Source organism: Rhinatrema bivittatum, chromosome 7 (assembly GCF_901001135.1).
Source record: "Rhinatrema bivittatum chromosome 7, aRhiBiv1.1, whole genome shotgun sequence".
NCBI classification, from domain to species: Eukaryota; Metazoa; Chordata; class Amphibia; order Gymnophiona; family Rhinatrematidae; genus Rhinatrema; species Rhinatrema bivittatum.
In genome coordinates, this window is record NC_042621.1 from 263,167,613 (window position 1) to 263,195,523 (window position 27,911).

At 44.2% G+C, this 27,911-nt stretch overlaps 1 protein-coding gene across 2 annotated transcripts in view; it reads left to right on the forward strand.

Annotated features, from left to right (window-relative positions):
* ARHGAP19 (Rho GTPase activating protein 19) overlaps nt 1-27,911 on the forward strand; it is a 171,367-nt gene that overhangs the window by 100,786 nt on the left and 42,670 nt on the right. For both annotated transcript variants that reach the window (XM_029610172.1, XM_029610173.1), the window contains exons 7-8: nt 15,604-15,666; nt 17,138-17,344. In XM_029610172.1, the coding sequence (XP_029466032.1) occupies nt 15,604-15,666; nt 17,138-17,344 (270 nt within the window). The remainder of the gene's footprint in view (nt 1-15,603; nt 15,667-17,137; nt 17,345-27,911) is intronic.

Sequence of the window (27,911 nt, forward strand, 5' to 3'; positions counted from 1 at the left end):
GAGATGCCAATTAAGTCTATGTCATCATTCACTGCTATACATTCTAAATCTCCCATCTTACTTCTTAGGCTTCTGGCATTAGCATACAAACATTTCAAAGTGTGTTTTTTGTTTGTATTTTCATTCTGCTTTTTAATTAATATGGATAAGTTCGAATTTTTTAGCTCAGGTGAGTTTTTAGTTACAGGCACTTGGACTAATTTTCTTACTTTGGAACCTCACTGTCGGGATGCCCTAATTCTAATGCATCATTAGTATCCTTTGAAGATTCCTCCCTCCAAACCATGCGCTGCTGAGCGACTGTCTGCTTTCCCCTTTGTTCTAGTTTAAAAGCTGCTCTATCTCCTTTCTAAAGGTTAGCGCCAGCAGTCTGGTTCCACCCTGGTTAAGGTGGAGCCCATCCCTTCGGAAGAGACTCCCCCTTCCCCAAAAGGTTCCCCAGTTCCTTACAGAGCTGAATCCCTCTTCCTTGCACCATCGTCTCATCCCACACATTTAGACTCCGGAGCTCTGCCTGCCTCTGGGGACCTGCGTGTGGAACAGGGAGCATTTCAGAGAATGCTACCCTGGAGGTTCTGGATTTAGGCTTTCTACTTAAGAGCCTAAATTTGGTTTCCAGAACCTCCCTCCCACATTTTCCTATGTCGTTGGTGCCCACATATACCACGACAGCCGGCTCCTCCCCAGCACTATTTAAAATGCTATCTAGGTGACGCCTGAGGTCCGCCACCTTCGCACCAGGTAGGCATGTTACCAGGCAATCTTTACGCCCACCAGCCACCCAGCTGTCTCCATTCCTAATAATCGAATCACCAACTGTGACGGCCAACCTAACCCATCCCTCCTGGGCAGTAGGCCTTGGAGACACATCCTTGGTGCAAAAGGACAATGCAGCACCTGGAGAGCAGGTCCTTGCTACAGGATCCTTTCCTGCTGCACCAGGTTGATGCTGTCCAATCATGAGACCTTCTTCCAGACAGGCAGCACCGGGGCTGCCAGTCTGAAGTTGGGACTTGGCTACTAGAGATGTGAATCGGAACCAGAATCGGTTCGGATTTCAGTTCCGATTCACATCTCTATTGGCTACTATGTCCCTGAAGGTCTCATCTATATACCTCAGCTCCTCCAGGTCTGCCACTCTAGCCTCCAGAGATCGGATGCGTTCTCTGAGAGCCAGGAGCTCTTTGCATCGCATGCACATGTACAATTTCTCACTGGCAGGTAAAAAATCATACATGTGACACTCGATGCAAAAGACTGGGAAGCACCCCCCCCCCCCCCCTTGCTGCTGGACTGCTGCCTGCATCTCAAATTTGTCCAGTTCCTAGTTAAGTTTTAGGTTGCTATGGGAGTAGGACTGTGTCTAATTAACGTCCTTTAAATGTATTAGTGAATTCACTATATGTCTGGTAGTGGCCTACAGGGGAATGATCAAACTCTCAATAAGGTTTTTTTTTGGGGGGGTTTTTTGTGAAAGTTGCACCTGCCTATAAATTAAAGGATGAGCTAGGGGTGGCTGGGCGAGGTTTGGGAAATACAGTCTAACTTTAGTTAGTCAGCCAGAGTGACTCGCTGCTCTCTTGATTAACAAATGTTGGTACCTAATCAAACCAAATCACACTACCTTAACACCTTTCCAAGGTGAGTGCTGAACTTTTCAACCTTTTTACTTCGGTATACACTGCTTCTAGCTTCTGGCTACTTTTTTTTTTTTTTTTTAATATACAAACACACTAACTTCTGCTTATTAGCTGCCTTACTGACTGACTATTTAAAAATACAAAGTTAAACTTTAGTTTTTTTTCCCTGCCTTACTGACTATTAAAAGCACAAACACACTAAATAATATTCCCAAATAGTTAAGTTTGTCCCAATACTTTTAAAAAAGAAAATTTCCCAAGCAAAAACTTTCTGATTCCTTTCAGCCACCAGCAAGGTGATCCTCTCTTCTCAGTGCTCCCTGTGGATTGTGAAGAAGAGGTTGGAGGAGGGTGTACGTTCTCTTGAGAGGGGTAGACAGCTCCTCTATGCTGTGACTCTTTCATAGCGAAATGCTGGCAACTCTGATTTCTTAGTCTCTGTGCTCCTTGCTTCTTGCAGACAACAATAGGGATGAAGCTGCCGCTTCGGAGAAGGATCCAATTTATGGTCAGCCTTAGGAAATCATCTAAGACTTTCCCATTTCACCAGGCAATGCAGGACCTGATTGATTTGGAGTGAGTGGCTCTCCAATTAATTTTAAGAGCAGATGTTCTCTTGCCAAGCTGTACCCATTGGATCCCCTCCAGAAGGAAAAGTTTCATTTTCCCAGGTGGATGCATTGGTTTGTTTGGGGTCCAAGAGAACCACTGTTCCCGTGGAGGGTGGCACAGCTCTTAAAGATTCTCAGAACAGGAAAATAGAATCCATGCTTAAGCAGACCTTTGAAGCCTTCAGCATGGCACTTCAAATCTCAGCTTTCTGTTGCATATTAGCAAGGTCTGGTTTGCATCTTGCATAAAATGTTCAGGAGGAGTCCTTGGAGGATTCTTTGCAGTTGGAACTAGAAGTGGCATATTTGGCAGATGCCTGCTTTGCTTTAGTACGCTTTTTAGGTAGGGGGATGGCAGCTTGGAGGCTCCTTTGGATGCTGAACTGTTTGGCGGACTCCATTTCTAACTATAACTTGACCAAACGTCCCTTCAAAGGGAGGCTTTTTTTTTTGGAGAGTAACTAGAGGAAATAGCTAAGGCCTGGGGAGACTCAAAGGTTCCCAGGCTCCTGGAAGAGTGAAGGTTTCAGCTTGTAATTTCCCATCTCACAGTAGGTATTGAGATTCCAGAACATTTAAACAGGTTGAACTTCATCTAGTCCCAAGGTTTAGGACCTTTTCTCAATACTAGTCCTTTTGTTCCAAGAAGATAGATAAGGATGGAGCATCTGGTTCTGGGTCCTCAAAAGCCACCCAATGAGGATTTGGGGGCCCTATCTCCGGTTCCAGAGGTAGGCAGTCATCTATCCAAGTTTTATCGGAGATGGGCCCAAATGACATCCGATCAGTGGGTCCTGAACAAAGTGCGAGCCCGATACACTCTGTTTTCTTGTCCCATTTCTCACACTTTTATGATTCTCTCCTGTTGTTCCACCAGAAAGAGGGAAGCTGTAAAGGCAACTTTGGAGAGGCTCTTAGAAATAAAAAGGCTGTGATTCCAATACCGAGAGGTCAGGAGAGGTTAGGCCGCTAGTTCATTTACTTTGTGGCTACAAAGAAAGAAGGCTCTTTCTGTTCCATTCTTGATCTGAAGTGGGTCAACAAATTCTTCAAGGTGACTCCTTTCTAGATGGAGACTTTAAAGTCTGTGATTATGGCAGTCCAAAAAGATGAATTCTTTACCTCATTGGATTTAATGGAAGGTTATCTCCATACTTCCATAAGAAAGTATCAACGCTTCCTTCATTTGGTGGTGCTAGGCTGACATTTTCAGGTCCAAGGACTTTTTCAAAGGTGTTGGTGGTGGTAGCAGCTGTGTTGTGCAAGGATGGTATTTTGGTCTATCCTTATCTGTACGATTGATTGATAAGGGAGCACTCGAGTCAAGAGAGCATGGCAGCCACCCAGAGGATGGGTTCTGTTTTTGCAGGAATTGAGGTAAATAGTCAATTTCTCCAAAAGCAACTTTCAACCATTTCAGATGGTGGATTATCTGGGTGTACATTTTGACATAAAACTGAACATAGGATATCTAATTGAACAAAGGCTCCAGAAGTTGGGTCATTAGACTCTAGTGTTTGCCAAATGGTATGATATCTTAAGCTGTATGGTTTGATGTGGCATTGCTGGATCTCGTTCTGGGGGCAAGAGCCCATATGTGCCCTTTGCAGAAGGCTCTGCTTTCAAGGAGGGATCCTCGGATCCAGGACTATGCCATATGACTTCCAGTGCCAGAGTATCAAAATGAACTTGCAGTGGTATTTGGACTGCAATCATTTGCACTGGGGGGAGGGAAGTGGATTTAGATACCCTTACCTGGATGGTAGATGCCAATCTGATGGGTTGGGGGGGCACACTATCTGGAACAGTGTACTCGGGATCAGTGGACATTCGAAGAAGCAACTTGGTCCATCAAGCGGTTGGAAGCCAGGACAATTCTCTTGGCTCTTCTGGAATTCGCTCCTCAGTTAATGGGTCAAGCAGTTGGGATAATATCCAGCAAATGCAATAGGCATAAGCTTACATAATCAAGGAGAGACAAGTCATCAGGTGTCGTTAGAGATAAATTTACTTCTTGCTTGGAAGGAAAGCGATTTGAAGGCTGCATCAGTATCACACATAGCAGAGGTGCACAGTGTTCAAGCAGATTACTTCAGTCATAATGTGGTCAATGCAGGGGAGTGGTCTTTATCCCAAATGGCCTTAGATCGAATTATACCCAGGTGGGGTTTACTGGAGTTAGATCGTATGGAAATTAACAAGAATGCAAAGGTGCAGGAATTCTTCATCTGGAAGAGAGACCCTCTCTCATCCTGAATAGATGCTTTGATTCATGTCTGGCCCATGGAGACAATATTGTCCATGTTTCGCCTTTGGTCCATGATAGGCAGAATACTTCAGCAGATCTTGGGGTATCTGGGCCTGGTAATTTTAGTGGTGCTGGACTGGCTATGTTGTCCTTCATATGCAGATCTCATGCATCTGATGCATGGCAAGCCTCTAAAACTTCTATCCCACAAAGGGATGCTTTCACAAGGTACAGATCTACATGGTAATCCAGATCAATTTTCCACTTCCTTAGCCTATATCTCAGTCTGGAGAGTTTTTGAGGAGAAGGCTTCGGTTCTGTTGATCTTGGAATTCTCACAAGAAGGTCATTCTAAGGTCTTTCTAAGGGTTTGGCTCTTAATATCTTAAAAGTATAGGTTGCTGCTCTGTCTTGCTATAGAGGGCATGTTCTGGGTGGGCCTTTGTGTTCACATCCAGATATATCTTATTTTTTGAGAGACCTCTGCTAAGGTTCCCAGTGCCATTTTAGGATCTGAATTTGGCATTGTCTTTCCTGACAGGATTGCAGTTTCTAGCTCTCAAGAGTATTTATCTGAAATTGCTTACACTGATGACTGTCTTCCTGGTAGCTATTTGTTCCACTCAGAGGATTTCAGAATTAGACACTTTCTTACAGAGAACCATTCCTTTTGATTACGAATGACATGATGCAGATGCATACGGTTCCATCTTTTCTGTCAAAAGTGGTTTCAGACTACCATCTAAATTGGTCAATTTTCTTGTCTTTGTGCAGAGGGGGAATAGATGGAGAGGATGACTGTATTCTTCAGACACCTGTTACTACATCTCAAGGTCACTAGGGTCTTCGGGGAAATCAAGCCATCTTTTTGGACCGTAAGGTAGAAGTTGCAAAGATGACACAGCCACTAAAGCTACAGTGGCACGTTGGATTAGAGGTGATGCAGGGAGAGAATGGAGAGAATACCATTGCTGTCCCTGTACCGGAGTTACCATCTGCAGCCACTCAGTGCATAAAAGGATGTACCAGCAGCACGCTACCACTTGCATGCCCCTGCATACAGTTTTTCTGTGCATTTTGTGGTCCGATGGGGTAGAAGCGAAAGGGGAATGCAAAATCTATCCCATTATTGTCCTCTCCTCTACCCTCAACTTCAGTCTGTAATCCCACAATTCTTTGCTGCACAAGATATGTCGGAAAGTGAGGAACTTGGGGATCTAAACTCCAAGATTAGATGGTAGTCCCTCTCAGCCCTGCTGGGCCTGTTCCTCCAAGGGCAGGTTTATTGTTGTCTGGTGAGTTTCCCAGTAGTGCCAAACAGAAAATAGTCTCTCCTAACATAACAGGGGTTTGGCCAGTTTCTAAGACTTTAGAGACTGGGTCATCTAGTCTCCTGGAACTTGGAATAGTACTCAACTTCCAGTTTCTAAACCTGCAATTATCACCTTAGCAACTCGAGTAGATATTCAAAATAAGTTATCTGTCTAAATGAATAAGCTGCTATTTTAAAAATTTTAACTGGCTTTATTCTAGCTGGATAATGAGTTATCCGGCTAGAATATAGCTGGTTAAGTTGGGGGCGTTCCAGGGCGGCCAATAGACGATCTTGGGAGGAGCCAGAGATAGCTGGTTAGGTTAACCAGATAACTCTGATATTTTGAGTTATCCGATTAACCTAACTGGCTAATTCTAGCCACACCGTAGGGCTGTTCTAAAGTTAGCTGGATTCACCTGTCCAGCTAGCTGTAAGATATCTGGGTATATCCAGTGGTGCTGCCGCACTGCTGAATATCCCGGTTAAGTTAGCCGCTCCGCGGCTAAATGTGGACCCCTCTATGGTTTACTATCAGTAAGCTGGATCTATCAATGTCTGCTAGATTAGACTCTCTCTGGGATGGTTCAAGGTCTTTTGCTTTCAGTCAATAACCATTCATAATTATTAGCTGATCAATCAGCAAAGATGAAGACTTTAGAAAATGAGTTACTGAAATCTCAAGAAACTGATGTTTCTTTGATAAAGATCTTCAAGTAGTGTATCAGAAGATGGAAAACATGGGGAACTATTTGAGGCGTTGTAATTTGAGATTTCTACATTTTCCTCATTGCCCATTAATCTCTAAACCTAGAGAAATGCTGAGGAGATTCTACCTTGATTTTTTTTAAAGGTTACTAAAGAGATGGTGCCAGAGATTACAAAAGCATATTACTTACTTCCCAAGAACAAAGTTTCCTCAGAAATTTTCTCAATTTGCCTGATGGAAAAAATCTTACTGTGTTCTGGGAACAGATTTCTTTGTAAGTTAAGAATGTGGAGAGAGCTACACTCATTGATACCTTTGTTAAAAAAAAAAAAATTGGTGAACAATGGATTTTACATTTATTTTTTCCTTTGAAGAGCGTGTTGTTTATGGGTCAGGCTATTTCTATCTTTGCAGACGTTTAAGAGGAGTGCTTTTCTTTTGAAAAAAACCTAGCGTTTTGGACATAGGTGCATCCTTTTTAAGATTTCCCTGCAAATATTTAATCAGTTTTTCTGATGTTAAATATGTTTACTGACCCTATTCAACTAGAATCCTTTCTTCAAAATAGAAGTGTTTGCTAGCTTCCTGAATGTTTGACCATTTAGGCCTAGATTCATCATTTAGCGATAAATATTGCAAAAATAGTGCCCTTGATTAAAAAAAAAAAAAAGGGGGGCGTGGGTGGGGGGGGGGGAGAGAGAGTCTCTGTAGAGGCTCACAACAAAGTTAACTATACCGCTGTTATAAGGGGCACTAGTAACTCGGGGTAAGGTGTGTGGGGTGAGTTGGGTTTTGGGGGCAGTTTAACATGCACTGTCATACGTACGAACAGCACAGTGAAGAAGTAATGTGATTTGGAGTGATGAAAGGTGAAAGAAGAGTAGATTTATACCATGTTCTCTCTACCTAGCTTGACCACTCCAAATCACATTACTTCTTCACTGTGCTGTTCGTACGTATGACTGTGTATGTTAAACTGCCCCCCAAAATCCAACTCACCCCACAAACCTCACCCTAAGTTCATAATGCCCCCATAACAGTGATATAAATAGCTCAACTTTAAGTGGGCCTCCACAGGGGCTCTCCCTCCCCCTCTTCTCCTCTCCCCTCCCAAACCAGAATTTGCAATAACTCACAGCTATCACAGGCATAACACCAAGAAAAAAGGTGTAGTTATTTCAGGAATTAAATCCCACAAGAGTGTGTGTTACGTTATCACACGCAACATTAACCAGCCCTCATTTCCATTTACTCTGCCCAAACTCCTCCCACTTGAATAAAATTGTCAAATTTGGGTATGCATTTCGTGATGCAGTATTTATCACATGTGTTATCGTGGGCATTAGGGCCTTAACGCGATTTGATAAATGACCCCTTTAGTTTGCAGGCCCTCTTAATTTAAATGGTGTATTTTCCTTAAATAATTTCTTTAACTTTCTCCCCATTATGTGTCTTTGTATGGATGACTTTATGATTGATTCTGGAGATATTTTGCTTTTTTTGTATTTGACTGATGGCTCATTCATTCCCTAAGCAAGTGTATTCTTGTATTGTAATTCAGTTTGAAAATAAAGTATAAATACAAAGAGGTGAGAGAGAAGCCTATGTGGATTCTCTTTCCTAAACAGGTGTGAGCTCATTCTACTAGAGTTTAGGGATACCTCTTGGGCACAATTGTCCTTGGTATTTCCTTTGGAGAACTGCAAGGCAGTGATATGGTTTTCACTGCACACATTTTCTCTAAGCATTACTACTTGGATTTCAGGTATAGAGAAGAGACTTCTTTTGCTTGGATGATCTTGCAAGGGGCAGGGGCAGTGTCCCATCTTAATCAGGAGGAGCTTGGGTACATCTCACTTGTCTGGACTAGTCTGACTGGATGGAGAGGAATGTGAAATTACTTCTTACCTGATAATTTCCTTTCTCCGAGCACAAGCAGGATGGTAGTCCTCACACATGGGTGACACCATCAGAAGGAGCACCAACACGGAAACTTATGACAGAGTTTCTAGAACTTTGACCTGGCACACTGAGCATGCCCTATACCGCAAGTCCACTTGGGGTCCCTCTCCAGTCTCTCTTTATCCGCTGAGTTGCAGCATTGAATTTTGTGAGCTCTAATCTTGGCCTTTTTGGCTGTTTTTAGAAAACTTTCTCTTTGCTTCTTTTGCAGTTTTCTGAACGTTCGATGCCAGGTCCTTCTCTATCCATCCCTGATAGCATTCCTAGTCAGGATTTTTGTCGTTTATTAGAAAGTTTCCTTTCACAGTCTATTCCCCTGCATCAACGCTCGCCACCATCGATTTTGATTTTGCATCCCTTTTATTTCATCCTGTTATGGCCCGAGGATCATATTCATTATGGACCCCTTGAGACATGTGTCCTCAGCCTGGGGGCATTGCATGATGTCTGGGGTTGCCACTTATGTGCACAAGTGACCCTGAAAGGAATGCCATCTTCTAGTCTTCCAGATGGAACAGCTCTTTAAGTCCAGGAAGACCAAGTCAACAGCATCGGAGCCACATCAATGGACACCGTGCCATCAACATTGGCGGGGCCATCAGTGCCGTCGGCGGATAAGGAAGCTGGAGACCGACCACCATTGATCTCCTCCAGGCCGAGGACATCTGGTTCCTCATCATCAGCCTTGGCATCGGGGAAGTACCAGGCCGAGCACTGAAGGAAGCCAAAGAAGCATCAGCACCGGTCTCTGTTGATACGCGGCGATGGGCACAAGGATGCACCGGCACATGCTGTGATGCCCCCAAAGCGACCCTGCAGCAAGGAGCGCCAGTCAATACTGGAGGTCCGTGATGGTCTCCATCAGTCCTGATGCCAGTCAACAATCCACTTTGCGGGTCTGAAGAGGATCTGACCCCTCCTTCCTCTCAGTCAGTGTTGGTATTGGCAATGTTCAAGGAGGAGCTGGAGCAGAGAATCCAGCTAGTGGTGGAACAGGCAATACAGGTCATCGGTCCTGTGGCACCGACAGCATCAGAGCTGGTACTGACCGTCCTGGAACTGCTGCTTTAGTAGCTCAATGCGCTCATCAGTGCATTACTGACCCAGCTGGCGTTGGTTCCCGGGAACTATCCTATTATGTTCCTTATCCCTTACCCTAAGTTATTTCTATATACTCTCAGATCTTCTGCCAGCTAATCTCTGGCTTCATGAAAGACCCTACTATTTAAATGTTGCTTTGATCCCTGTTCCATTGCTCCAAGTTATTTATTCCTTGTTAAATGTAAAAGCATTCTTACATGCTAGTTATTGTTATATTGTAAACTGAAATGATATGTATTTTCTTACATGAATATCGGTATATAAAAGTGTTAAATAAATAAATAAATCAGTGCCTTTTTGGGCACCACAGCCTCCCCCTACCGATACAGTGGTCACTGCCCGTTTCTCGGAGGAGGAAGTTCAACCCAGGCCAGCAGAGACATGGAGGCTTGTAGCCCCCCATCCAGCTTTTCCGGTGCGTGTATTTCTGGATGAAGGCTGAGAGCCTAGGGCCCCATCCCTTGTTGCTTACAGTGAGATGAGGGTCCCTATGACCCCTGGGGGATGACACCATGGAGTCCTCCTCCAAAGGCTCTGAGGGTCTCCCATCAGACCCTTCTCCTCCAAAGGCTCTGAGGGTCTCCCATCAGACCCTTCTCCTCCAAAAGAGTGAAGGAAGTCTCCGCCTAAGGACTTAACCTTCGCAGGGTTTGTGAGGGTGATGGCAGAAGCCATCTCATTTCAGTTACTGATGGAGAAGAATGTCAGGCACAAAATGCTTGAGATCCTTCAGTTCGTGGAGCCTCCTAAGGAGATCATGGTAGTCCTGGTACACGATATAAGAATATAAGAAGTTGCCATGCTGGGTCAGACCAAGGGTCCATCAAGCCCAGCATCCTGTTTCCAACAGAGGCCAAACTAGGCCTCAAGAACCTAGCAATTACCCAAACACCAAGAAGATCCCATGCTTCTGATGCAATTAATAGCAGTGGCTATTCCCTAAGTAAACTTGATTAATAGCCGTTAATGGACTTCTTCTCCAAGAACTTATCCAAACCTTTTTTGAATCCAGCTGCACTAACTGCACTAACCACATCCTCTGGCAACAAATTCAAGAGCTTAACTGTGCGTTTAGTAAAAAAGAATTTTCTCCTATTAATCTTAAATGTGCTACTTGCTAACTTCATGGCATGCCCCCTAGTCCTTCTATTATCCGAAAGTGTAAATAACCGATTCACATCTACTCATTCAAGACCTCTCATGATCTTAAAAACCTCTATTATATCCCCCCTCAGCCGTCTCTTTTCCAAGCTGAACAGCCCTAACCTCTTCAGCCTTTCCTCATAGGGGAGCTGTTTCCATCCCCTTTATCATTTTGGTTGCCCTTCTCTGTACCTTCTCCATTGCAACTACATCTTTTTTGAGATCCTTAAGGAGTTGCTGCTGAGGAAATGGGAACACCTGCTCACAGTGCCTCCCATTAACAAGAAGGTTGTCAGGGTCTACTTTGTTCAGAAGGCTGCCAGCTGCTTCACCAGTTGGTGGTGGTCGAATCCGCTCTCAAGAGAACCAAGCATTCTTGGACCCATTCCCTGGTGCCATGGGGAAGGACTACAGCATGATGGATTCTCTGAGAGAAAGTGTTTGAGGGCCTTGCTCATTGCCCACATAGCTTCCTATCAGCTCCACATGAGACAGTACTCGTGGGACATCTGGAAGCAGGTGCAAGAGGTAGCCGAGCAGCTGCCTCAACAGCAGCAGGACACCCTCATGTCACTGGTGCATAACAGCCTAGAGTGTGGAAAACATGAGTTCTGAGCGACCTATGATTTCAAGATGGCATCGAAGGTCTCTGCAGCAGGAATCATGCCCACAGAATGGCATGGCTGCAGGCTTCAGATCTATGACCGGAGATACAAGACCAACTCGCTGATGTGCCATGTACTGGGGAGAATCTCTTCAGAGATGGGGTGAGGGACACGATGGCCTAACTCCGGGACCACTGTGAAACCCTCCAGGAACTCCCTGCCAGCACTCTGGACCCCTCCTCCTCCTCCAGGAGATTGGGGCAGAGGAAGTCTTTTTTTTTTTTTTTTTTTTTTTTTCGGCAGAGGAAGTACTATCCTCTGCCCCCTCGCTCCAGTCAACAGCATCAGGGCTCCTGTGGCCATCCAGACAGCAGAGAGCCCCCAAGCTCCAACTAGCACCCCAGTCAATTCCAGATTTGGAGTTTTGACTGGTTTGTAGAGAGCGTAGGCCAATCACCTGTACCCGGGATGTTATCCCCTCCAGTCGGGGGCAAGCTGCAGTTCCTCATGAACCAGTGGCCCAGTATAACCTCGGACAAGTGGGTGTTTTCCATTGTCCATCTGAGCCCGTTTTGGGGTTTGGTAGTGCATCAGGAGGTACTGCTGGCAGAGCTCTTCTCCTTCTTAATGGACAGAGCGGTCAAGCTAGTTCCACAAGCGCAAAGAGGGCAGGTATTTTACTCCCAGTCCTTCCTGATCCCAAAGAAAACAGGAGGACTCATCCCATCCTAGACCTAAGGGCCTTCAACAAATTTCTCAAAAAAGTAAAGTTCAGGATGGTTTCCCTGGGCACCTTATTTTATTTTATTTATTTAAGGTTTTTATATACCGGCATTCATGATACAATCACATCATGCTGGTTTACAGTTGAAAAAGGGGGTGCAAAATAAAATTAAAACTGGAACCTGTGCAGAGGAAGATTTCAGTTACAATGAACAAGGATGATCGAACTGGGAGAAGAGAGAAATACAGTAAGAATTTAACATCATATAGAGTTATTTACAAAGAACTGGTGTGGCTGCATTATAGATGTTGATGAGGTGAAATTTAGGAGGAGTCCGGAAATGCTTGTTTAAACAGCCAAGTCTTAAGTCTTTTTCGGAAGGTTGGGAGGCAAGGCTCCTGTCTGAGATCAGGTGGAATGGAATTCCAAAGTGATGGTCCAGCTGTCGAGAAGGCCCGTTCTCTTAAAGTTATATGCCGAGTGGATTTGGTATGAGGTACCTGGAGAGATCCTCTCTATGCTTCTCTGGTAGGTCTTGAGGAGTTACGTTGGATGAGCGGGAATTGTAGGTCTAGTGGAGTAAGGTGGTGGGTGGCTTTATATATAATGGTGATGGACTTGAAGATGATTCTGAAGTGAATAGGCAGCCAATGTAGATTTTTTAGGATAGGGATATGTGGTCTCTTCTCCTGGTGTTAGTTAATTCTTGCTGCCGCATTTTGGACCATCTGTAGCGGTTTGGTGTAAGAAGATGGGAGACCTAGTAAGATAGAATTACAGTAATCTATCTTTGAGAAGATTATTGCTTGTAGAATCATTCTGAAATCTTGGGAGTGGAATAGAGGTTTTATCCTTTTCAGCACTTGGAGTTTGTAGAAACAGTCCTTGGTTGTACGGTTGACAAATGCTTTCAAATTCATCCAGTTATCAATTATAACTCCTAAGTCTCTCACTTGGGTGGAGAGTGAGTTGGCTGGAGGAGTTATGGTGGTGTTGCTATTTTCTGGGGAGATGAGAAGGAGTTCAGTTTTGGCGGCATTTAATATGAGGTTTAGGCTGGCAAGGAGGTGGTTGATTTTTTGGAGGTAGGTTTCCCAATGTTCGAGAGTTTTTTAGATAAGGATTCTTTAAGGGGGATCACGATCTGGACGTCATCCGCATAGAGAAAATGTTTAAGTTTTAGATTGGTTAGGAGCTGGCACAGCGGAAGGAGGTAAATGTTGAAGAGCGTGGGTGATAAGGAGGATCCCTGTGGGACTCCTACAGGTGAGTCATGGCGGGGGGATTCTTTGTTGTGGATTCTAACTTTGTAGCCTCTGTTGTTGAGGAAAGTTTTGAACCAGGCTAGTGCCGTACCTGTTATACCAATGGTTGATAGTTGGTTTATGAGGATGGAATGGTTAACGGTATCGAAAGCTGCCGAGAGGTCCAGAAGAATCAGTAGGAATGATTGTCCTTTGTCGAGACCCATAATGAGGTAGTCTGACAACGATACGAGGAGGGATTCTGTACTAAAAGCTTTGCGGAACCCATATTGGAAAGGGAATAGTAGTTTTCTTCGATAACATAACCTTGATCCCCTTTTTGCAAAAAGGGGACAGGTTATGTTCCCTCAATCTAAAGGACGCGTACACTCACATCGAGATCTTCCCCAGTCACAGGAATAGGAATTATTTCCGATTTGTGGTAGGAAAACAGCACTTCCAGTACTGGGTGTTGCCATTGGGGCTAGTGTCAGCCCCACAAGTCTTCACAAAATGCTTGGCCGTGGTGGTGGCGCACCTTCATAGGCTGGGTATACATGTTTTCCCTTTTCTGGATGATGTGCTGGTCAAGAGCACAACTCAGGCAGGTGCTGTCAGGTCCATGTGCTTGAGCATCTGGGTATTGGAGTCGCTAGGGTTTGTCATCAACTACCCGAAGTTCCATCTTGGCCTGTCACCTCAACTGGATTTTATAGGAGCCCTGCTAGACACGACTAGGGCCAAGGCCTTCCTGCCTCATCAGAGGGCAGTCACTTTGACGACCATTGCGGCAGAGCCAGCAGATGTCAGCTTGGCACATGTTGAGGCTGTTGAGCCATATGGCTGCAACCGTCCATGTCACTCTCTTGGCAGGATTACTCATGTGCAGAGTCCAATGGACCCTTCACATATTCACATCTCACTATTGCTTGGATAGGGATGGCCGAAGCGACAGTAGGTTTGGCCATTCTGTCCTTCAGAATCTGTTTGAGGTGTAGAACCCAACTCTCTCCTGCCTGTCTCCCCTCTTGTTATCAACAGCACCATTGCTGTTACTTAGAAACATAGATGTGACAGCAGAAAAGGACCTTATGGCCCAACCAGTCTGCCCAGCAAGCTCCCAAAGTTACCAGTTTCCCATACCTATCAGTTACTCAGACTGCCAAGGTCAGGGCTCTTGGTTACTGTTTGAGTCCAAATTTCCTTCCCCCCCCCCCCCCCCCCCCCCTGCTGTTGAAGCAGAGAGCAATGTTGGAGCTGCATCAGAAGTGTAGTATCAGACTTTTTAGTTAAGAGTAGTAACTGCCACATAAAGCAAGTTACCCCATGCACCTGGTTGGGTGTCTGTTGGTACACTTTTATGTTGGGAAGCAGCCTGTAGCTAGGGATTCACCCATGTGTGAGGACTACCTTCCTGCTTGCCCTCAGTGAAAGCAAAGTTGCTTACCTGTAACAGGTGTTCTCCGAGGATGGCAGGATGTTAGTCCTCACAAAACCTATCCGCCACCCTACGGAGTTGGGTTTCTCTTATTTTTTCATTTATATATAATTCTGTGTTATAATACTGGAGAAGGACCCCATGTGAACGCATGGTATAGGGCATGCTGGGTATGCTCAGTTATACCAAGTCAAAGTTCTAGAAACTTTGACATAAGTTTTCTGTCGGACCTTCATCTGATGATGTCACCCATGATGTCATCTATCCTGTTGTCCTTGGAGAACACCTGTTATAGGTAAGCAACTCTGCTTTCCTTAAATCCAATGAAGACCAGTCCAGGACTCTCCCTGTGCTCTCATGTTTTCAATTTCTTCTCAGTATGCAGAGAGAGAGAGAGTCGAATATTCTGAGATGTTAAATTTATAGTCTTCTCAAGTGAGTGACTACTGGTATACTGTGAAACTTCTTTATTTTAACTTCCTTGTTCTTCTGGAAATCCATGGGTTTTAGAAAAAGGCAAATTTAAATAATATTGATTGGTTTGAATTTAAGTAGTCCGCAGTTTAGTTTGTTACAAAAATACTGGCAGGCTGGTGTCTGGAGATGCTTATAAGATTGAAATCAGTGAGCCTGTTGATTTGTCTCCATCTGCTGGTTGGTGAGCATAAACTACTTGTCTGGACTGGTCTAACTGACTTAAGGAAAGGATATTCAGGTAAAAAGTAATTTCACCTTGGTATCCCATAACCATTTCCACCAAAACTGTTCAGAGCAGAGGTCACCAAAAATAAGTAAAGGGGGGGGGGGGGGCTGTATGTCTTTGGAGTGTTGGCTCAGTTGCAAATGCTGCTGTTTTTTTTTCACAGGCACCTGCATATGTACGAGAGTACTCTAGATTGCAGTATGGGTCCAGATTACATGCATCAAAGGTAAGAGCAGGAAGTTTTCACCTGTCAAGCATCTGCACTAACATTTTAACACTTCACAAACCAGGCTGAGATGCAATTTTAACCTTTATGGCATAAGAGGTTAAATTTAAGCAGCAAGACATGTTTATTGAACCTTGTTCATTGCTTTTATTATCATTACACTTGTCTCTTTAGTGCCTGGCATTTGGAGCTACTTTTCACTAACGCGATGAGCAAGATTTTCCTCCTTCAGTACATGAAGAGGCAGAAAATGTTTGCTAAAAAATTTAATTTTCTTAACTCACAAATGCATTATCTTAACTTTAAGATAGCAGGTTTGTAATTGGATGATGTAAAACATGTAGAAAGCTTTCAGATGTTATCGGTCCATGAAAACTAAGTGATCAATTAAGTTTTTTCCACCATTTGATGCCGTCCATAATACACTGTAAGCCAGCTAGACATCATGGCATGTGTTTACTGAACTGATGTTAAAGGCTTTACAAACTAGCCAACTTAAAATGAAGATGAGGTTCATATTTGATTCTTGTGTAAGCTATCAACCACAACATATTTTATAAATACTGTCAACTGTTTACAGTTGCACAACACATGATTGTTAGTTTTTAATGTACTAAAAAAATGCCTAGCTTACATTATTTCTCAAGCATGTATGGCACCGAAGCATAGTGCTGCATACCCTCAAAAGAAACAATATTTACATTGCTATTGTCTGCATATTTGTAGGACTTTTTGAATTAACTACATTGGAATGTCTGAGTTTTAGCGGGGTTGGATTTCCCAATAGGCAAACAATTTCCAATGGGCAAGTGGTGATGCCAACAACAATTTTGAGGGCCCCTCCGGTTCTCCTCCCACCTCAGCCATGCAGCGTTGGTGGGTAAAGGGAGTAGGCAGCTAGATGTCAGACAGGGGATAAATCCATCACTGAGTGATAGGTGGAACTGGGAGTACAACATTTATTGTAACATTTCCTTTTTAAAGTAAGAATGGATAGGACAGAGTGATAAATTCTAGGAAATGAGAAGGGAAAACAGAATATTGGATATACCATTTAGAGCTAAGACCTTGAAAAAAATTCTAATGAGCAAAAGTGCAATCTCTGGACTGATTTGACAATCCACATTAGAAATCTGGACATGTTCAAAAAAAATTAAGCCAGGTAACCAAACAGTTACCTGTCTAGAAATGGAGAGGTGGCACAGGATGCCTTCATCTGTGAAAAGCAATTAACATTAAATGTACTTTCTCTACTCTACAAATATTTCTCACATTTTACCCCCAGTTTAATGTTGTTCTTACCAGATTTTGTAGACCTCCTACTAGTTTTCTATAAACTACTAGATATGGCAAGGATATTATTTTGATTCCTTGACTTGTCATTATCTACTTTTTCATGGCCTGGAACAGTTAAAGACGAATTGCGTAAAATCTGTTAGTTTTCCTGAGTCAGATTTTCAAACCTTTTCAGGATGATCTGGATTTACTGCCTTCTCAAGGATCCATGGACTTTCAGTTGGTGAAGTCTCAGAAAAGGAGCAGAATAGGGGACTGCTCCTCTGCAACGAGCACCCTCCAAGATGACACACAGCAGCGGACAGAAGAAGCCCTGAAAGAGCTCTTTCGTCATGTCCACAACATGCCAGATTCTGCAAAGAAAAAGAAACTAATCAGACAGGTACTGCATTAGATGAATACCTTACACCATGTAGTGTCATGTTTGTGCATTCTCAGATTACCATATTGTATTAAACTTTAGAAAAGTTAAGTGCAAGCTAGTATTTACTTGTATGCAGTGGTGTATGTAATAAAACCTGGCCAGAAGATTATGATCACTAACCCTGCTCAGAATTTAGGGGTGTGGCTACAGGCAGGGACTTAATTTTCTGGGTTTCTATTGAGATTTAATAATTATGATCTAGCAGCACCTCACTTCTGCCGGCAGATGAATGCTTATTGTGGAGTGGGTTTGTAAAGAGACTGAGATTTTTCAGCCTGTATGCATATTTTTTCAGCAGGATGTCTGAGGACCAGGCAGCCCTCTCTACTGAGAATTTTTTTTTCCTAGTCCTGCAGCTTTCTCCTGTTCATTTAGCTTCTAGCTCAATCAGAACTCTACTTGATGTCCAGATCCTTGTGTTGGGGGTGCTTGTAAATACTGAATACCAAAAGCTAGTAGGAAAAAAAATATTTAGTCTTTTGTCTAGGAGCAGTGCAGCTTACTAAATAATGTAGAGTAAACCCCAGCTCTTCTTAGCTGTTGACTGGATTCTTGTAAGTCATGATTTCTTGTAAATTGAGCCCAGAAAGCAGAAACAAAACTTAATTCTGAACTTTAACATACTGATTAACCTTTAACTTATGTTTTAACATTTCAACAGCCTTGGCTATTTCTACAAGTCTGATCAATGCAATCTTATTGTGTTTCTTCACTGGCACCAGGCTCGTTTGGCTTCATAGAAAACCTTCTCAAAGCACCCTTACACAAGAGCCCTCATTCACAATTAACCATGCTTTTTTTTTACCTACTATACAACCTCCCTTCCATCTAGCCCAGTTATTGCAGCAACAGTCTTTGTCCAGGGGCCACAGACAGCTACTTCATCCAGAACCCTGTACACATGCACCCTGAATCTGGTCACAGCATGACTGAGAATTCCCCCTCCCCCACCATCAAAACGCTAATAAAAATATTGATCTAATTATATTCCAGTTAACTCCTGACAGCCCTTCATAGTATGTTAATATCTGTTTTTATTTTGATTTGTTAGGGGGTTTAGATCTGTTGTATCAAACAGGATCTTTGTGGCAAAAATCATTTGATATCTTTTTATGCCATAAACATAGGAAGCACCCAGTGGGGCTCAAAATTATCTTTGAAAACATTTATCACTACTTCTCATTCTATCAGCTGCTGTGTTTGGATTTTTCCAGTAGAAGTATGTTTTGAAAGAGCAGCCCTACAACATTTCATGATGATTTTCTGTAGAAAGTTCTAACATTTTCCTCCATAACTGTCCTATAATGCCCTTTACCTAGCTCTCTTTGCATCCCTCCCACTAGCAAATGACAATTGGTAGGAGATGTGAGATTGTCTAGTTAAGTGTAGTTAAGACAGGCAAAGAGATAATTTGAATTGAAGTTGGCCATAGAGGCAAAAACTCATAATAAAAACTTTGTTAAATATATCCAAAGCAAGAAACCTGTGAGGGAGTCAGTTGGACTATTAGATGACCGAGGGGTTAAAGGGGCTCTTAGAGAAGATAAGGCAATTGCAGAAAGACTAAATGAATTCTTTGCTTCCGTGTTTACTAATGAGGATGTTGGGGAGGTACCAGTTCCGGAGATGGTTTTCAGGGGTGATGAGTCAGACGAGCTGAACGAAATCACTGTAAACTTGGAAGATGTAGTAGGCCAGATTGACAAACTAAAGAGTAGCAAATCACCTGGACCGGATGGTATGCATCCTAGGATACAGAAGGAACTCAGAAATGAAATTTCTGATCTATTAGTTAAAATTTGTAACCTATCATTAAAATCATCCATTGTAACCCCACTATTTAAAAAAGGCTCCAGGGGCGATCCGGGTAACTATAGACCAGTGAGCCTGACTTCAGTGCCGGGAAAAATAGTGGAAACTATTCTCAAGATCAAAATCATAGAGCATATAGAAAGACATGGTTTATTTATTTATTTTATTTATTTGAAGAGTTTTATATACCGTTATTCGGTGAAGCCATCATAACGGTTTACATAGTGAACAAATATGTTCAAGGAAATTTTTGAGATATTATTATAACATTGTGAACATTACAGTAAAAACATAGAATAACAATTCTATTTATTTATTTATTTTAAGTTTTTCTATACCGGCATTCGCGATGAATATCGCATCATGTCGGTTTACAATTAACGTGGAGAGGGAACAAAAAAGATAATAAATAATAATGATAATAATAGTAAACATTAAACAAGTGAAGGCTAAGGAATTGCAGTTACAATAAAACAAGGGAGTTATACAACTTGGAACAGAGAAAAGAAGTTAGGGATTTAACAGAGCGAACATATATGCACATAGCGGCATTTGTAGCATTAGTGAATTACCCTGTTGGGGTGGAGTTATTAATTACCATATTAAGGCAAAGTCTAAGCGATTAGTTAATGATGACTAGTAAGTAAAGTAAGGTTGGAAGAGGAGGGAAATGAGTTAGATAGGAAATATAGTTCTTAGTTCATTTGAGAGTAGGTATGAGCAGATTATTGGGGGTCCGTGAGAAATTTGCGAAACAGTAAAGTTTTTAGGTCTTTTTTGAAGGTTTTAATGTTGTGTTGAGTTCTCAGGTCTTCAGGTAGAGTGTTCCAAAGATTGGGGGAGGCGATGGAGAAGGCTCTCTCTCTTGTTGATGTTAGATGAGCATCTTTGATGGTGGGGATTAATAAGTAGTTTGAGTTATTGGATCGTAGATTTCTTGAGGAGTTTTGAAGAGTTTTATGTTAAGGGTGTTTAGGCCTTGATGATCGTTGTTAAGGATTTTGTGGATGATAGTCATGTATTTGTATGCAATTCGTGCAGTGATAGGGAGCCAGTGAAGTGAGGATAAGATGGGTGTAATATGGTCATTTCTTTTTGTTCCAGTTAGGACTCTCGCAGTGGAGTTCTGAAGTATTTGGAGTGGTTTGAGGGAAGAGAAGGGTATTCCCATTAGTAGGGAGTTACAGTAGTCGAAGGTGGAGAAGATAAGAAGCTGAAGGACGGTTCTGAAGTCAGTGATGAGAAATGGTTTAAGATGTCTTAGGGTAAGGAGTCTGTGGTATCCTTCTTTGGTTTTATTTGAGATGTGGTTCTTAAAGGAAAGGTCTTTGTCAATGATAATTCCAAGGTTCCTGGTGTGGGTGGTAGGAATTATAGATGTCATATATTTGTCTGGAATTAACAGGGGTGGAGGAGTTGGATTCTGTTTTTTATCCATCAGAATAATTTCAGTTTTGTCAAAATTGATTATGAGTTTTAGGGAATTTAGGAGATGTTTGATAGAAATCAGTAGATCTGAGGTTTTCTTGTAGGTTTCTTCAATTGATTTTTTTATGGGGATCAGAAGCTGGAACACAGTCAACATGGATTTACCCAAGGGAAGTCTTGCCTAACAAATCTGCTTCATTTTTTGAAGGGGTTAATAAACATGTGGATAAAGGTAAACCGGTAGATGTAGTGAATTTGGATTTTCAGAAGGCATTTGACAAAGTCCCTCATGAGAGGCTTCTAAGAAAACTAAAAAGTCATGGGATAGGAGGCGATGTCCTTTCGTGGATTACAAACTGGTTAAAAGACAGGAAACAGAGAGTAGGATTAAATGGTCAATTTTCTCAGTGGAAAAGGGTAAACAGTGGAGTGCCTCATGGATCTGTACTTGGACCGGTACCTTTCAATATATATATATATAAATGATCTGGAAAGGAATACGACGAGTGGTGTTATCAAATTTGCGGATGATACAAAATTATTCAGAGTAGTTATATCTCAAGCGGATTGTGATACATTACAGGAGGACATTGCAAGACTGGAAGATTGGGCATCCAAATGGCAGATGAAGTTTAATGTGGACAAGTGCAAGGTGTTGCATAAAGGGAAAAAAACCCCTTCCCTGTTCGTACCCGGATCAGTCCAGACCGTGGTTGAGCCTCCTGTCCAGCAGGTGGAGACAGACCAAAACTGTGAGCGTATCCTATATCAGGACAGAGCCTACCCTACACCCCTTCAGTATTTGTCTGCCTCCAGCAGGTGCAGCCAGCTGAACCTATGGTTCCCCTTCTTCTTATTCCCTTAGTTTCCCTAAGGGGATTTTCTTTACTTTTGGTCTGGATCAAGCAAGTATTAAATTCTTGTTTAAAAAAAAAAAAAGAGGACTTTGAAAGATTTCTCCCTTTTTTTTCCTCACAGAGACAGTTCAGTCTCTTCGCTCTGCTGGGAACCTAGGGGTGGGCTTGCCCATCCTAGGCCCCTTTTTCCCCGGTGACCATCTGGGGTGATACTGGTGTTCCAGTCCCTCCTCTCAGGGAGTGTTTTTCCCCTAGCTTAGCTGAGCAGTTAAAAAAAAAAAAAAAAAAAGGGGGGTACAAGCAGGCCTGTATTTGTTACTTTTACTTTTAAGAACTGTGGACAGCTCCGGCAGCGTGCAGAGTTCAGTCGCTGCCTCCGCTCACCGACTTCAGCCCTGCATGGCTCAGCTGTTTTTACTTTTTTAGCGATTTTTTTTTCTTCAGCGCTGATGCCGCGTTCCAGCGCCTGTAAAACATGTGGAGAGTCTGCCACACGTTTTTCCCACGGAGTCCTCTGTTCAGGGTTCCTACCAGGTGGGGAGGGACTCTCATCGGTCCCCTCGCCCACAGCGACCTGGGACGAGTTCCCCGCCGCGTGGCCAGGCCATTCCTGGCCCAAAAAAACGCGGGAACGGCAGCCATCTTGGAAGCAGGCTCAAATGCAGAATCAGATGTGCAGGAGGAAGGTGAGCCCGATTTTTTTTTTTTTTTTTTTTTTTTTTTGTTTCTTCTCCAGATTTGAACCCCCTCATGCCCCGGAGGGGGTGCCTGATCTTTCCCTCCCCCCCCCCCCCCCCCCGGGAAGTCTGTCTTGTTTCTCCGCGGAATTTGTGCTTCTTATGCACAAGTCCTATTTAGCCAGCTTACAGCAGGAGGAAGATCCATCCCTGGACCCCCCCCCCCCCCCCCCACACCAAAAAACCCTCAAATTTCTCCTCTGCAACCTCCAAAGTCGCCGGAGGGCCAGGTCTCGGTTAGGGTGGTCCCGGGAGCCCAGCCGCCGCCGGTCCCAATTCCAGATCCAGATGTTGACCCACTGCTTCCTAACCTCCCCCCTCGAGGGGGACTATCCTCGGGTGCTACGCTTATTTCAAAAGGAGGAACTAGAACCGCTCATTCCCTTCATTTTGCAGGAACTGGGAATTGAGTTGCCCCCGGCAGATACGGTTACGGCCACAATGCCTGCCAACATGAACCCTGTCCTGGTGGGACTTAGGGCTCTTCCATGAACTTTTCCTTTTCACTCTATGCATAAGCTGATGCTCCTTAGGGAATGGGAGTCCCCTGAGGTGGGAGTCCGAATGGGGAGGGCTATGGACAAGCTCTACCCCCTTCCTGAAGACTGCTTGAATCTACTTAAGATGCCCAAGGTAGATTCCTCTGTCACGGCAGGTACCAAACACACCACCATCCTGGTGGTTGGGGCTACGGCTCTAAAGGATGTCCAGGACTGCAAGTTGGAATTTTACCTCAAACGCATATTTGAGGTACTCTCCTTGGGAGTTCAGGCGACAATCTGCAGCAGTCTCATGCAGCGGGCAAGACTCAGGTGGGTTCAATAATTACTCGGCACCCAAGACCTCCCATCTGCAGAGGCGGATTGCTTGGAAGGAGTGATTGCGTATGGGGCGGACGCGCCCCGTATGATCTTCTGCGAGTGCAAGCCAAGGCAATGGTCTTCGCGGTCTCGGCCAGGCGCTTCCTCTGGCTGAGATATTGGTCTGCGGACGTCTCTTCCAAAGCGCATTTGGGAACCCTTCCCTTCAAGGGCCAGTTGCTTTTTGGAGAGGACCTAGAGCAACTTATCTAATCCCTGGGAGAAAATAAGGTTCATAAGTTGCCGGAGGACTGCCCGAAACAGTCTAAGTCCTTCTTACCCTCTCGCACTAGATTTAGGGGGCAACGCCGTTTTTCCACCAGGGCAAGGGGCTTGTTCCCGAAGGGTAATGCTTCCTGATCTCAATCCTAGCCTCATTCCTTTCGGGGACATCGGCCTTTCAGGGATAATAGCCAGCAACACTCTGTCACCAAGCCCTCCTCTCAATGAGATGGGGCCGGCTCATTCCTCAGTTCGAAACTTAGGTGGACGACTGTCCCAGTTTCTCAGGGAATGGGCCACCATAACGATGGATCAGTGGGTCCTAGAGGTGATAGAAAAAGGCTACACGTTAGAATTTGCTCAAGACCTACTGGATCTTCACCTGATCTCCCCCTGCGGAGGTCGAAAGAGGCCGGCGATTGAACAAACCCTGTGCAGGCTGCGGGAACTGGGGGCCATAGTCCCAGTCCCAGTGGAAGAACAAGGGTCCGGCCAATATTCCATCTACTTCGTCGTGCCCAAAAAGGGGAGGGCCCCTTTCGTCCAATTTTGGATCTCAAGTGCGTCAACCGGGCTCTGAAGGTTCCCCATTTTCGGATGGAAACCTTGAGGGCCGAGTCTACCGTCACAGAACTGCAGTGGTGACTATCGCCTGCCCATCTTCAGAAGGGGATGTCCCTTCTGACACCTCAGTGGATCGTGGTAACAACGGCCGCCAGCCTCTCCGGTTGGCGAGCTGTATGCCAGACCCAGTCTGCTCAGGGGTATTGGTCTCTGACCCAATCTCGCTGGCACATCAATCAACTGGAAACTCGAGCGATCCGACTGGCTCTCAAGGCCTTCTTTCCCCTACTGCTCCACAAGCCGGTGCGGGTCCTGTCGGACAATTCCACCACTGTAGCCTATATCAATCGACAAGGTGACACCAGGAGTCGCCTAGTAGCTCTGGAAGCCAGCAGGCTCTTCTCATGGGTGGAACGTCACCTAGAGCGCTTAGCAGCGTCCCATATTGCGGGGAAGGAGAACGTTCAAGCAGATTTCCTCAATCGTCAGAGGTTAGACCCAGGCGAGTGGGAATTGTCAGATGCAGCGATGAACCTGAACATCCGCAGGTTGAGTCCCCTTCACTTGGATCTGATGGCCACCATGACCAATGCGAAAGTTCCTCGGTTATTCAGCCACAGACGGGAACATTGCGTGGAAGGGGTGGACGCCCTGGTCCTTCCCTGGCCCCATGACATTCTACTGTACATGTTCCCTCCCTGGCCGTTAGTGGGCAAAGTACTCCAAAGAATCGAGCTTCATCGCAGGCTGGTCATCCTAGTGGCTCCGGAATGGCCTTGCAGACTGTGGTTTGCAGACCTCGTGAATCTGGCCACGGACGGTACCCTACGCCTCTGTCATCTTTCCCAGCTTCGGCAGGGTCCCGTATTTTTTGATCAGGCGGATCGCTTCTGTCTAGCGGCCTGGCTTTTGAATGGCAGAAATTAAGAAAGAAGGGATATAAGGAAGAAGTGTTATCCACTCTATTGCGGGCCAAGAAGCCGATTACCTCGCTTATGTCTAAGTATGGAAGGTTTTTGAAAATGCATGTGTCGCCTCTGGTATCTCGGCTCGTAAGGCTTTGGTTTCCCAGGTCCTTTCTTTTCTCCAGAACGGTCTCACCAAGGGGTTGTCGTTCAGTTCCTTGCGAGTGCAAGTTTCCGCTCTCTGTTCTCTCTTAGGTACCACTGACTGTTACTCAGTGGCAGCTCATCCAGATGTCGTCCGTTTTCTCAAGGGAGCCAAGCACTTGAATCCTCCGGTCCGGGTTACTTGTCCCTCGTAGAGTCTTAACTTGGTTCTCCGGGTTCTCTGCGAAGCTCCTTTTGAACCTTTACGGAGGGCTACACTTAAGGATTTGACTCTCAAAACCGTCTTTTTGGTGTCCATTTGTTCAGCCAGAAGAATCTCGGAGCTCCAAGCGTTGTCGTGCAGAGAGCCTTTTCTACGTTTCTCGGATTTTGGGATATTCCTTAAGACGGTACCCTTTTTCTTGCCAAAGGTCGTGTCTTCTTTTCATGTCAATCAGTCTGTGGAACGTCCGGCTTTTTCTTCGTCAGAAGTAGCAAATACAGCTGGGGGGTGAGCTGCGGCGCCTCGATGTGAAACGAGTCTTGCTGCGATACCTTCAGGTTACAAATGAGTTCCGGGTCTCTGACCACTTGTTTGTTCTGTGGAGTGGGCCAAATAAAGATAATACGGCTTCCAATGCCACTATCGCACGCTGGCTAAAGAAGGCCATTGCGTTGGCTTACATTTGTAAGGGTCAGCCCGTGTCGGAAGGCTTAAAAGCTCATTCCCGGTCTCAGGCTACTTCTTGGGTGGAGAGTCAATTGGTCTCTCCGCAGGAAATATGTAGGGCAGCTACTTGGAAATCCCTGCATACTTTTGCTCGTCATTACCGTCTGGATGCGCAGGCTCCAGTTTTTGGCTCCTTCAGGTGGCAGGTTCTTCGAGCAGGACTATCTCTGTCCCATCCTGTTTAGGGAAACTTTGGTACATCCCACGGTCTGGACTAATCCGGGTATGTACAGAGAGAGAGGAGAATTGGTTCTTACCTGCTAATTTTCATTTCTGTAGTACCACGGATCAATCCAGACACCCGCCCGTACTAGATCTGATACGTCCGCTCGAATATTCTGTCTTTTTCTATAGGTTTTTTCAATTACCTGATTTGTTGTATACTATTACTAAAGGCACCGGAAGCATCTAACAGATGAAAATAAAATTGTATGCAAGAGCGTTTTTATTCATACAGAATCCTTTCAGTTGTTCACTTGTTCAATTTGTTAGTTTTTTCTTATTGCTTGCTTGATCTTTGGGAAGTTATATCTGCTTTGAAAGTACTTTATACTGAAGGGGTGTAGGGTAGGCTCTGTCCTGATATAGGATACCCTCACAGTTTTGGTCTGTCTCCACCTGCTGGACAGGTGGCTCAACCACGGTCTGGACTGATCTGTGGTACTACAGGAACAAAAATTAGCAGGTAAGAACCAATTTTCCTTTGCTGTAGTTACACGATGTTAGGTTTCATATTAGGAGCTACCACCCAGGAAAAAGATCTAAGCATCATAGTGGATAATACTTTAAAATCGTCGGCTCAGTGTGCTGCAGCAGTCAAAAAAGCAAACAGAATGTTAGGAATTATTAGGAAGGGAATGGTTAATAAAACGGAAAATGTCATAATGCCTCTATCACTCCATGGTGAGACCGCACCTTGAATACAATTCTGGTCGCCGCATCTCAAAAAAAGATAGTTGAGATGGAGAAGGTACAGAGAAGGGCAACCAAAATGATAAAGGGGATGGAACAGCTCCCCTATGAGGAAAGGTTGAAGAGGTTAGGGCTGTTCAGCTTGGAGAAGAGATGGCTGAGGGGGGATATGATAGAGGTCTTTAAGATCATGAGAGGTCTTGAACGAGTAGATGTGAATTGGTTATTTACACTTTCGAATAATAGAAGGACTAGGGGGCATTCCATAAAGTTAGTAAGTAGCACATTTAAGACTAATCGTAGAAAATTCTTTTTCACTCAACACACAATAAAGCTCTGGAATTTGTTGCCAGAGGATGTGGTTAGTGCAGTTAGTGTAGCTGGGTTCAAAAAAGGTTTGGATACGTTCTTGGAGGAGAAGTCCATTAACAGCTATTAATCAAGTTTACTTAGGGAATAGCCACTGCTATTAATTGCATCAGTAGCATGGGATCTTCTTAGTGTTTGGGTAATTGCCAGGCTCTTGTGGCTTGGTTTGGCCTCTGTTGGAAACAGGATGCTGGGCTTAATGGACCCTTGGTCTGACCCAGCATGGCAATTTCTTATATTCTTATGTGTAAATGTGTGCCCTAAAAAAAAAAAAAAGCCCCATTATACCAGCCTTTGTCCCACAACAAGATAGTGTACCTGGAAAACATTTTTGTGTAATTCAGTTGACAGCTAAATAAAATGAAGACCCCTTTTTCTTCAGAATTATATTTCATTTCTCAGGAATATATTGTTCTTGAAAGCTTCTCCTCTTTAACCATGTGTGGATCCTTATCAGAATCTCATGCAGGCATTACACTGAAATGTGTGTAACGCAGACAACTGAAGAGTAGCCTCAAGGAAAGTCAATTAAAGTCATAGGACATGGTCATAAAAGCTGAACACCTTTCATCCATACATTTGTGTACAGGCTTTCTCTGTTGACAAGTAGGATAGTAATCAGCCACACCTCTAATGGCACTGAGGCAGAAAAGCGCACTCACAGGTCAAAAGATCGAGCTCAAAAGGAGTAAAATATATATTCCATTTCATCCTGTGACACCAGGCCAGTCCTTACAGGTGGATTATTTCCCCTTACCAGCAGATGGAGGCAGAGCACACTGTCTTTTCCCTTGACGTCATCACCACTACTTAGAGCACAGAAAGATCCAGTATTTTCAGTCTCCAGCAGATGGTAGGACTCACTTTTGGTGCAGCAGGATCTGGAAAGGAATTGCCACTGGTGTGTCTGGGGATGCGAGGCCGCTTAAGGGATTCCCAGTGGGAGAGTACTCCTTTTTTTTTTTTTTTTTTTTGAAAGAAATAA